The 12,915-nt window shown below is 38.4% G+C and overlaps 1 protein-coding gene across 3 annotated transcripts in view; it reads left to right on the plus strand.

Annotated features, from left to right (window-relative positions):
* DOP1A (DOP1 leucine zipper like protein A) overlaps positions 1–12,915 on the plus strand; it is a 111,153-nt gene that overhangs the window by 57,434 nt on the left and 40,804 nt on the right. For all 3 annotated transcript variants that reach the window (XM_060115076.1, XM_060115078.1, XM_060115079.1), the window contains exon 14: positions 12,244–12,865. In XM_060115076.1, the coding sequence (XP_059971059.1) occupies positions 12,244–12,865 (622 nt within the window). The remainder of the gene's footprint in view (positions 1–12,243; positions 12,866–12,915) is intronic.

Consider the following 12,915-nt stretch of genomic DNA (forward strand, 5'->3'; position numbering starts at 1 on the left):
TTGGCTCTAGTGCAATTTAACTGTCTGTATCCACACTTGCCAAAAGAAATATAACACAAGCAACATATATAATTTAAAATTTTCTGGTAGCTACAGTAAAAAAATATATATATAGAACAGGTGAAAATAATTTTAATTGTATTTTACTTGGCCCATTAAAGCTAATATATTACCATTTCAACATGTAATCAATAGAAAATGATGTAACATAAAAAATACTAGTCAGATATTTTACTTTCTTTTTGTACTGTCTTTAAAATTCCACTGTGTATTTTATACTTACAGCACATTCAAATACTAAATTTTTATTAGAAGTACATGATCTATACTTAATTTGGTAAAATTTACATTTGAAAACTTAAATTCACATACCCAGCTTGTTCGAAACATACTTAAAAGTTTTCTCGGAACTAAATTAAGGATCACTTTTAAAATTTTAATTAAAATTAATTGCATTAAAAAACGTAGTTTCTTTGTCAGATCAGCCACATTTCAAGAGCCTAATAGCCACATGTTGCTAGTTACTATCCTATTAAACAGCAGGTTTATAATACAAACTTTATTGGTCCTTTTCATATATATACACTAAATTTTTGACATGTTCTTCTTGAAATCCAGAATCTTTTTGCTCTCCTCGGTCTTCCAGATTCTTTTTTTTTTTTTTTTTTTTCTCCTTTGCGGTACGGGGGCCTCTCACTGTTGTGGCGTCTCCCGTTGCGGAGCACAGGCTCCAGACGCGCAGGCTCAGCGGCCATGGCTTATGGTCCCAGCCGCTCCGTGGCACGTGGGATCCTCCCGGACCGGGGCACGAACCCATACCCCCTGCATCGGCAGGCGGACTCTCAACCACTGCACCACCAGGGAAGCCCCCAGATTCTTAATGCTTACTTTATGATGTTGAATAGAATTGTAACACAGTTGACCCTTGAGCAACACAGGTCTGAACTGAGTGGGTCCACTTATATGTGGATTTTTTTTCAATAAATATATTGGAAAATTTTTTGGAGATTTGTGACAATTTGAAAAAACTCTCAGACAAACCACATAGCCTAGAAAAATCACAAAAATTAAGAAAAAGTTAGGTATGTCATGAATGCATAAAATATACATAGATATACATATAACATACAGAATATGTTTTAATATATTATTTATGTTATCAGTAAGGCTTCCAGACAACAGTAAGCTTTTAGAAGTTAAGTTTTGGTGGTATCAAAGGTTACATGTGGATTTTTGACTGTATAGGGGTTCGGTACCTCTAACCCCTGCATTGCTCAGGGTCAACTATAATTTTAATGTCTGGCACTAGTAACATATTTAAACACCTATGAAATGGGTGTGGAAAAATCAGCAGTTTAAAAGCTTTCAGGTTTATAATATTACATGTACTTTTTAGTAAATAGTAATGAAAAACATTCATGGAATCATGTAATTCCGTTGAATTTAGGCACAGGGGCACTATGTCAAAAAAAAGATTTAAAAATTTCTAGCATATAAGTTCATTACCTAAATCCTGTGGTTGTGTAGTTGCCCTTACTTTTTTTTCAGTTGCTTTTTAATTTTGTCAGCCAGGCAAAATGCATTATCAGGATGATCTCATACAGCCTTTTCCATCAAGTCTTAACCCTAGAACTTTTTTCTTGGACCTTCTAAATATATTGCTTTTCATGTATGAAATGAACATTACCCTCAAACAATTTAAATATATCCCAGGATTATCCCACATAAACTAAAACTAGTCTGTCTTATTTTCCTTCCTACCTGCTTACTATTTATATGTGAGAGATATTGATTCTGTTGTTGGACAGTTCATTTTGTTGTGCTGTTTTTCCTTAATTTATGCCTCTAGGATCTTCTTAGGAATAAAACTAAAATAGATATTAGCTATTATTGGTTTGGTTTTTATTTGAGTGAGATTAGTGAAAGTAGGGGAGGGACCTTAGCAGTCTCTCAATAGCATATTCAAATACGTGAACATTTACTATGAAGAAAACATCTGGAGGCACTTTATTGGTGGTTACAGGTAAAGTAAATGGGAACACCCATTCATATTAAATGAAAGACAATTAAATAATATACTTTTTTAATATAATGGTTGATTAACCTTAGATATGCTTCCCAGCCTTTGGTCTTCCTGCCTGTTCCCGGGGTTGCTATGTTCTTTCCTATTTTTTACTGAAGCACAGTGGTATTATCTTCACTGAGACGTCTAATATTGATCATATTTGAAAGCTGAGAGTATTTTCAGTATTCCTTTTTTTGAAATTGTAATTGAAGGAATGATTCTTTTAAAAATTATAAATCTAATTTTTTCTCCATGTACTTAGTACATTTTTGTAAAATCAGTGTATTGGATATCTATACCCAAATGTAATTCCTTTCTATTTTCAGAAAGATATTTTACTATAAAATAATTTGAACTATAGTTACGTAATATAGACCATACAACTAAGTGTTATAAATGTATGCAGGTGTAACTGAATTTATAGCATGAATTCTATTAATGTAATATCATCCATTGTTTTATAATCCTTATATGAGAAAGATTAATACAGAAATAATAATAAGCTAATGACAATTTTACCATTTAAATAAGACTTATTTTTTTTAAATGTATAAATTTCAAAGGAGAAAAATCGACAAGTTCAGTTCTGTTGCCTCTAAACTTTGGCATTGTAATGTGAAAAGTTCTCATGCTGTTATAGAGACAGTCATCTGCTGTGGTGAAAGGAGTCTGAAGTTTAGAATCATCTAATCTGAGCTCTTCGACCTACTAAGTTTATTTGCTATGACCTTGGGCGAGTTTTGTTTTGAATTTCCCTGAGCCTCAGTTTTCTTACCTTTGAAATAGAGAAAACAACCTCTCTTTGTTCAGCACCCACTCTATGTATCCAGCAGTGAACTAGGCACACCTAGGTGAACTTTGCCCTTCCTGACCCTTTCTTTCTGCTTGAGAGACATATATTAAACAAATAATTGCATATTTAATTATAGTTGTGATAAATGTATGAAGGAAAGAATGGAGTGGTAGGAATGTGGGAAAGGGGTGATCAGACCTAGATTGGGGGCCACGAAAGGCTTTCTTGAGGACGGATTGTTTGAGTGAAGCTCTAGAGGAATCCGGGCAGGTAAGGTAGGAAGAAGAGAGCCCTTGACAGAGGAAGGAGCATTTGCACAGACTCGTAGGCAAAAAGGAGCGCCGTGCAGACAAGGAGGGGAGATGCTGCTGCTGAGGCAGTCAGGGGCCAAGTCTTACAGAGCCTTTTCACTGTACTAAGGCTTTTAGTCTTTATCTTCAGAGCAATGGGAAGACACCGAAGGGAGAAAAGCAAGTGACATAATCACATTTGTGTATTTGAAAAATTAGTCCAAGGGAGGGGATATAAGTATACGTATAGCGGATTCACTTTGTTATACAGCAGAAACTAACACAACAATGTAAAGCAATTATACTCCAATAAAGATGTTAAAAAAAAAAAAGAAAAATTACTCTGGTTGCAGTGTGGAGTATGGGTCTGAGAAACAGAAATGGATGTGGGGAGACCTGCAGTAGTGCAGATGAGAGGCGGTGGTAACATGTACTTACAAGATGGGGGAGTAAAGACAGAAATGGATGGATCAGCCACGTATTGAGGAAAAATCAATAAGCTGTAGTAATGGATTGGTAGGGTAATGAGTGGTCACTAACATTTATTGAAGGTTTACCAAGTGGCAGGTTCTACACTGTCTTACTTAATCCTCATTGCAGCTGTAAAATGTGGGAATTTGCCATCTCAATTACATAGATCAGGAGGTTTGAAGAGGTTCAGTAACTTGCCAAGGTTCGGAGAGGTTCAGTGACTTGCCAAGCGGGAAAGTGGCAGACTCTTAGCTGACTCATGGCCAGCATCCTTGACCGCTGTACTGGAATGGATGTGAGGAAAGTGTGGAAGAGAGGTGGAGAAGGTACCAAGAATCGCCCCTAGATTCCTGCCTTCCTGTTTTGATGAAGGGTGGTGTCATTCACTGAGGCAGAGAACACCAGGTGAGGCCCAGCTTTGTAGCATCAGAGCATTTAGTGTGTATATCTTCAGTGATCTTCCATAAGATCACTTTTTAGTGATCTTATTCAAGTTCAAATTCTGCTCTGGCACAATCATCCAAGGAGTTTGTGATATGTATAGCTTTTGTTTACTTAAACTAAGCCATAAAATATGCTTGATGATTGTACTCATCCTATCTTTATAGAGAGGGAACAGTTAATCATCATTATTACTAATGACGAAGTTATTCTACTTCAGTAGCTACTTCATTTTTTCTTTATACTGTAATTGTCTCTTCTCCTCTAGATTATAAACAGTTCCTTTTGTTCCAAATACCTAATGTGGGAAATAATGTCGGTTCAGTAACTGCTTGTTGGAAGAATGTAAGCTTAATAGCAAACACTTAAATAGTACTTTACATATTTCAGAAAGAAATTTCACTTCATACGGTCCCAAATAGAAGACTTATTAGATTTTATTTCTAGTTTTTATTTTTGTTTTTGTTTTAGCATCTTTATTGGAGTATCATTGTTTTACAGTGGTGTGTTACTTTCTGCTGTATAACAGAGTGAATCAGCTATACATATACATGTATCCCCATTTCTCCTCCCACTTGCGTCTGCCCCCCACCCTCCCTATCCCACCCTCTAGGTGGTCACAAAGCACGGAGCTGATCTCCCTGTGCTATGTGGCTGCTTCCCACTAGCTAGCTATTTTACATTTGGTAGTGTATAGATGTCCATGCCACTCTCTCACTTCATCCCAGCTTACCCTTCCCCCTCCCCGTGTCCTCAAGTCCATTCTCTACATCTGTGTCTTTATTCCCGTCCTGCCCTTAGGTTCTTCAGAACCTTTTTTTTAGATTCCATATATATGTGTGAGCATACGGTATTTGTTTTTCTCTTTCTGACTTACTTCACTCTGTATGACAGACTCTAGGTCCATCCACCTCACTACAAATAACTCAATTTCATTTCTTCTTATGGCTGAGTAATATTCCATTGTATATATGTGCCACATCTTCTTTAACTATTCATCTGTCAGTGGACACTTAGGTTGCATCCATGTCCTAGCTATTGTAAATAGTGCTGCAATGAACATTGTGGTACATGACTGTTTTTGAATTATGGTTTTCTCAGGGTATATGCCCAGTAATGGGACTGCTGAGTCATATGGTAGTTCTATTTGTAGTTTTTTAAGGAACTTCCATACTGTTCTCCATGGTGGCTGTATCCATTTACATTCCCACCAACAGTGCAAGAGGGTTCCCTTTTCTCCACACCCTCTCCGGCAAGTATTGTTTGTACAATTTTTGGTGATGGCCATTCTGACTGGTGTGAGGTGATACCTCATTGTGGTTTTGATTTGCATTTCTCTAATGATTAGTGATGTTGAGCATCTTTTCATGTGTTTGTTGGCAATCTGTATATCATCTTTGGAGAAATGTCTCTTTAGGTCTTCTGCCCATTTTTGGATTGGGCTGTTTGTTTTTTTGATATTGAACTGCATGAGCTGCTTGTAAATTTTAGAGATTAATCCTTTGTCCTTTTATTCATTTTGCAAATATTTTCTACCACTCTGAGGGTTGTCTTTTGTCTTGTTTATGGTTTCCTTTGCTGTGCAAAAGCTTTTAAGTTTCATTAGGTCCCATTTGTTTATTTTTGTTTTTATTTCCATTTCTCTAGGAGGTGGGTCAAAAAGGATCTTGCTGTGATTTATGTCATAGAGTGTTCTGCCTATGTTTTCCTCTAAGAGTTTGATAGTGTCTGGCCTTACATTAAGGTCTTTAATCCATTTTGAGTTTATTTTTGTGTATGGTTTAGGGATTGTTCTAATTTCATTCTTTTACATATAGCTGTCCACTTTTCCCAGCACCACTTATTGAAGAGGCTATCTTTTCTCTATTGTATATTCTTGCCTCCTTTATCAAAGATAAGGTGACCATATGTGCACGGGTTTACCTCTGCACTTTCTATCCCGTTCCATTGATCTATTTTGTGCCAGTAGTATACTGTCTTGATTACTGTAGCTTCGTAGTATAGTCTGAAGTGCAGGAGCCTGATTCCTCCAGCTCCGTTTTTCTTTCTCAAGATTGCTTTGGCTATTCAGGGTCTTTTGTGTTCCCATACAAATTGTGAAATTTTTTGTTCCACTTCTGTGAAAAATGCCATTGGTAGTTTGATAGGGATTACACTGAACCTGTAGATTGCTTTGGGTAGTATAGTCATTTTCACAATGTTGATTCTTCTAATCCAAGACCATGGTATATCTCTCCATCTGTTTGTATCTTTAATTTCTTTCATCAGTGTCTTATAGTTTTCTATTTATGGGTCTTTTGTCTCCTTAGGTAGGTTTGTTCCTAGGTATTTTATTATTTTTGTTGCAGTGGTAAATGGGAGTGTTTCTGTAATTTCTCTTGCAGATTTTTCATCATTAGTGTATAGGAATGCAAGAGATTTCTGTGCATTAATTTTGTATCCTGCTACCTTACCAAATTCATTGGTTAGCTTTAGTAGTTTTCTGGTAGCATCTTTAGGATTCTCTATGTATACTATCATGTCATCTGCAAATAGTGACAGTTTTACTTCTTCTTTTCTGATTTGGATTCCTTTTATTTCTTTTTCTTCTCTGATTGCTGTGGCTAAAACTTCCAAAACTATGTTGAATAAGAGTGGTGAGAGTGGGCAACCTTGTCTTGCTCCTAATCTTAGTAGAAATGGTTTCAGTTTTTCACCATTGAGAACACTGTTGGCTGTGGGTTTGTCATATATGGCCTTTATTGTGTTGAGATAAATTCCCTCTATGCCTATTTTCTGCAGGGTTTTTATCATAAATGGGTGTTGAATTTTCTCAAAAGCTTTTTCTGCATCTATTGAGATTATCATATGGTTTTTATCCTTCATTTTGTTAATATGATATATCACATTGATTGATTTGCGTATATTGAAGAATCCTTGCATTCCTGGGATAAACCCCACTTGATCATGGTGTATGATCCTTTTAATATGCTGTTGCATTCTGGTTGCTCGTATTTTGTTGGATTTTTGCATCTATGTTCATCAGTGATAGTGGCCTATAGTTTTCTTTCTTTGTGACATCTTTGTCTGGTTTTGGTATCAGGGTGATGGTGGCCTCGTAGAATGAGTTTGGGAGTGTTCTGCTCTCTGCTATATTTTGGAAGAGTTTGAGAAGGATAGGTGTTAGCTCTTCTCTAAATGTTTGATAGAATTTGCCTGTGAAGCCATCTGGTCCTGGGCTTCTGTTTGCTGGAAGATTTTTTAATCACAGTCTCAATTTCAGTGCTTGTGATTGGTCTGTTTATATTTTTTATTTCTTCCTGGTTCAGTCTCGGAAGGTTGTGCTTTTCTAAGAATTTGTCCATTTCTTCCAGTTGTCCATTTTATTGGCATATAGTTGCCTGTGGTAATCTCTCATGATCCTTTATATTTTTGCAGTGTCAGTTGTTACTTCTTCTCCTTTTTCATTTCTAATTCTGTTGATTTGAGTCTTCTCCCTTTTTTTTTTTGATGAGTCTGGTTAATGGTTTATCAATTTTGTTTATCTTCTCAAAGAACCAACTTTTAGTTTTATTGATCTTTGCTATTGTTTCCTTCATTTCTTTTTCATTTATTTTTGATATGATCTTTATGATTTCTTTCCTTCTGCTAACTTTGGGAGTTTTTTGTTCTTCTTTCTCTAATTGCTTTAGGTGTAAGGTTAGGTTATTTATTTGAGATGTTTCTTGTTTCTTAAGGTAGGATTGTATTGCTGTAAACTTCCCTCTTATAACTGCTTTTGCTGCATCCCATAAGTTTTGGGTCATAGTGTTTTCATTGTCATTTGTTTCTAGGTATTTTTTGATTTCCTCTTTGATTTCTTCAGTGATCTCTTGGTTATTTAGTAGCATATTGTTTAGCCTCCATGTGTTTGTTTTTTTTACAGATTTTTTTCTGTAATTGATATGTAGTCTCATATCGTTGTGATCAGAAAAGATACTTGATATGATTTCAACTTTCTTATATTTACCAAGGCTTGATTCGTGACCGAAGATATGATCTGTCCTGGAGAATGTTCCATGAGCACTTGAGAAGAAATTGTATTCTGTTGTTTTTGAATGGAATGTCCTATAAATATCAATTAAATCCATCTTGTTTAATGCATCATTTAAAGCTTGTGTTTCCTTATTTATTTTCATTTTGGATGATCTGTACATTAGTGAAAGTGGGGTGTTAAAGTCCCCTACAATGAATGTGTTACTGTTGATTTCCCGTTTAACGGCTGTTAGCATTTGCCTTATGTACTGAGGTGCTCCTGTGTTGCTGCATAAATATTTACAATTGTTGTATCTTCTTCTTGGATTGATCCCTTGATCATTATGTAGTGTCCTTCTTTGTCTCTTGTAATAGTCTTTGTTTTAAAGTCTATTTTGTCTGATATGAGAATTGCTACTCCAGCTTTCTTTTGATTTCCATTTGCATGGAATATCTTTTTCCATCCCCTCACTTTCAGTCTGTATGTGTCCCTAGGTCTGAAGTGGGTCTCTTGTAGACAGCATATATATGGGTCTTGTTTTTGTATCAATTCAGCCAGTCTGTTTCTTTTAGTTGGAGCATTTAATCCATTTACATTTAAGGTAATTATTGATATGTATGTTCCTATTACCATTTTCTTAATTGTTTTGGGTTTGTTATTGTAGGTCTTTTCCTATTCTTTGGTTTCCTGCCTAGAGAAGTTCCTTTAGCATTTGTTGTAAAGCTGGTGTGGTGGTGCTGAATTCTCTTCGCTTTTGCTTGTCTGTGAAGGTTTTAATTTCTCCATCAAATCTGAATGAGATCCTTGCTGGGTAGAGTAATCTTGGTTGTACGTTTTTTCCTTCCATCACTTTAAATATGTCATGTCCCAACCTTCTGGCTTGCAGAGTTTCTACTGAAAGATCAGCTGTTAACCTTATGGAGATTCCCTTCTGTGTTATTTGTTGCTTTTCCCTTGCTGCTTTTAATATGTTTTCTTTGTATTTAATTTTTGATAGTTTGATTAATATGTGTCTTGGCGTGTTTCTCCTTGGATTTATCCTGTATGGGACTCTGTGCTTCCTGGACTTGGTTGACTATTTCCTTTCCCATATCAGGGAAGTTTTCACCTATAATCTCTTCAAATATTTTCTTAGTCCCTTTCTTTTTCTCTTCTTCTTCAAGGACCCCTGTAATTCGAATGTTGGTGTGTTTAATGTTGTGCCAGGGGTCTCTGAGACTGTCCTCAATTCTTTTCATTGTTTTTTCTTTATTCTGCTCTGCAGTAGTTATTTCCACTATTTTATCTTCCAGGTCACTTATCCGTTCTGCCTCAGTTATTCTGCTATTGATTCCTTCTGGAGAATTTTTAATTTCATTTTTTGTGTTGTTCATCATTGTTTGTTTGTTCTTTAGTTCTTCTAGGTCCTTGTTAAATGCTTCTTGTATTTTCTCCATTCTGTTTCCAAGATTTAGGATCATCTTTACTATCATTACTCTGAATTCTTTTTCAGGTAGACTGCCTATTTCCTCTTCATTTGTTCGGTCTGGTGGGTTTTTACCTTGCTCCTTCATCTGCTGTGTATTTCTCTGTCTTCTTATTTTGCTTCACTTACTGTGTTTGGGGTCTCCTTTTCTCAGGCTGCAGGTTCATAGTTCCGGTTTTTTTTGGTATCTACCCCCAGTGGGTAGGGTTGGTTTTGTGGGTTGTGTAGGCTTCCTGGTGGAGGGGACTGGTGCCTGTGTTCTGGTGGATGAGGCTGGATCTTGTCTTTCTGGTTGGCAGGACCACATCCAGTTGTGTGTTTTGGGGTGTCTGTGACCTTATTATGATCTTAGGCAGCCTCTCTGCTAATGGGTGGGGTTGTGTTCCTGTCTTGCTAGTTGTTTGGCATGGGGTGTCCAGCACTGGAGCTTGCTGGTCATTGTGTGGAACTGGGTCTTAGTGTTGAGGTGGAGATCTCTGGGAGAGCTTTCGCTGTTTAATATTATGTGGGGCTGGGAGGTCTCTGGTGGACCAGCATCCTGAACTCAGCTCTCCCACCTTAGAGGCTCAGGCCTGACACTTGGCCGGAGTGCTAAGACCCTGTCAGCCACTCTGCTCAGAAGAAAAGGGAGAAAGAAAAGAAAGAAAGAAAAAATAATAATAAAATAAAGTTATTAAAATAAAAAAATTTTAATAAAAATATTCAAAAGTAATGAAAAAAAGGAAAAGAGAAGAGAGCAACCAAACCAAAAAACAAATCCACCAATGATAACAAGTGCTAAGAACTATACTAAAACAAACAAACAAACAAACAAAATACGGACAGACAGAACCCTAGGACAAATGGTAAAAGCAAATCTGTACAAACAAAATCACATAAAGAAGCATACACATACACACTAACAAAAAGAGAAAAATATATATATATTTAAAGAAAAGGAAGAGAGCAACCAAATCAATAAACAAATCTACCAATGATAATAAGCTCTAAACACTTAAATAAACATAAAACCAGAAACCAGTCAGTCGTATACAGCAAACCCCAAGTCTATAGTTGCTCCCAAAGTCCACCGCCTCAATTTGGGATGATTTGTTGTCTATTCAGGTATTCCAGAGATGCAGGTACATTAAGTTGATTGTGGAGGTTTAATTTGCTGCTCCTGAGGCTGCTGGGAGAGATTTCCCTTTCTCTTCTTTGTTCACACAGCTCCCGGGGTTCAGCTTTGGATTTGTCCCCGCCTCTGCGTGTAGGTCGCCTGAAGGCGTCTGTTCTTCACTTAGACAGGATGGGGTTAAAGGAGCAGCTGATTAGGGGGCTCTGGCTCACTCAGGCTGGGGTGAGGGAGGGGTACAGAATGCAGGGTGAGCCTGTGGTGGCAGAGGCCGGCGAGACGTTGCACCAGCGTGAGGTGCGCCGTGTGTTCCCCCGGGGAAGTTGTCCCTGGATCATGGGACCCTGGCAGTGGCGGGCTGCAGAGGCTCCCGGGAGGAGAGGTATGGATTGTGACCTGTGCTTGCACACAGGCTTTTAGTGGCTGCAGGAGCAGCCTTAGCGTCTCATGCCCATCTCTGGGGTCCACGCTAATAGCCACGGCTCCCACCCATCTCTGGAGCTCGTTTAGGTGCTGCTCTGAATCCCCTCTCCTCGTGCACCAGGGAACAAAGAGGGAAGAAAAAGTCTCTTGCCTCTTAGGCAGGTCCAGACTTTTTCCCGGACTCCCTCCCGGCCAGTCGTGGCGCACTAACCCCTTCAGGCTGTGTTCACGCCGCCAACCCCAGTCCTCTCCCTGCGCTCCGACCGAAGCCCGAGCCTCAGCTCCCAGCCCCGCCCACCCCGGCGGGTGAGCAGACGAGCCTCTCGGGCTGGTGTGTGCCGGTCGGCCCCGATCCTCTGTGCGGGAATCTCTCCGCTTTGCCCTCCACACCCCTGTTGCTGTGCTCTCCTCCGCGGCTCCGAAGCTTCCCCCCTCCGCCACCCGCAGTCTCTGCCCACGAAGGGGCTCCTAGTGTGTGGAAACCTTTCCTCCTTCACGGCTCCCTCCCACTGGTGCAGGTCCCGTCCCTATCCCTTTGTCTCTGTTTATTCTTTTTTCCTTTGCCCTACCCAGGTACGTGGGGAGTTTCTTGCCTTTTGGGAGGTCTGAGGTCTTCTGCCAGCGTTCAGTAGGTGTTCTGTAGGAGTTGTTCCACATGTAGATGTATTTCTGATGTATTTGTGGGGAGGAAGGTGATCTCCATGACTTCTCTGCCATTTTGAAGGTCCCCCTATTTCTAGTTTTTAAAATGTTATTTTTTTTAACCTTACATGTCTCATTCCATGCATTGTTTAGACATTAGGAAAGTGATTTCGTGAAATAGATTGAATAAATTATTATTAGTTTGAAAACAAGTATATAGATCCTAGAGTTTTACATATATGTATTTTGTCCTCAAGAACCTAAGCTTAAGTTATGCATATAGCAAATAATAAATATTTATTGAATAGCTTTATATTAATATATTAATTAGAACCGTATCAGTATTTCCTATTAGCATAGATATGTGAATCAATTGTAGAAACTCTTTTAAGATTCAACCAAATATATAGATTAAGTTGTGAAATGTGAATTAGGTTGTGAATAAGTCAAATCTAAAGCTGACTTCTTTCAAAATGTGACTTTTTAATTTTAATTTCTAACATAATACATTTAGTTACTCAGCCTCTGCTCTTTTTACACTCTACCAGGTATTATCAGTTTCTCTTGAAAATCCTACTGAAGTGTTTGAAGATGGAGAAAATCCACCAAGTAGTCGCTCCTCAGAGAGTGGATTCACTGAGTTCATACAGTATCAAGCAGACCGAACTGATGACATCGACAGAGAACTGAGTGAGGGACCGGAGGCAGCTGCCATCCCAATTGGTAGCACATCCTCTGAAACAGAAACCGCCTCCACTGTGGGATCTGAAGAAACTATCATCCAGCCCCCTTCCATAGTCACTCAGGGGACAGCACCCCAAAGTGGGAAGACAGCCCAAAAAACTGCAATGCAGTGCTGCTTGGAGTATGTCCAGCAGTTTCTCACCAGACTTATCAACCTCTACATCATTCAGAGTAACTCTTTCTCTCAGGCTTTGGCTACAGAACATCAAGGGGATCTTAGTCGAGAGCTAGGAGAGACTTCAGACTGGGACAGGGATTCCCATGGTGGTGTAAAAGAGAGAAACATAAGTAAACAAAAAACTTCGAAAGAATACCTTTCTGCCTTCCTTGCTGCTTGTCAGCTCTTCCTGGAGTGCTCCAGCTTCCCAGTTTACATTGCTGAGGGGAACCATACCTCAGAGTTACGTTCTGAAAAATCAGAGACTGGTAAGGTCATCTTGGTTTTATTTATTTAAAAATATTTTTTATGGCATGCT

Source organism: Mesoplodon densirostris, chromosome 12 (assembly GCF_025265405.1).
Source record: "Mesoplodon densirostris isolate mMesDen1 chromosome 12, mMesDen1 primary haplotype, whole genome shotgun sequence".
Taxonomy (NCBI): Eukaryota; Metazoa; Chordata; class Mammalia; order Artiodactyla; family Ziphiidae; genus Mesoplodon; species Mesoplodon densirostris.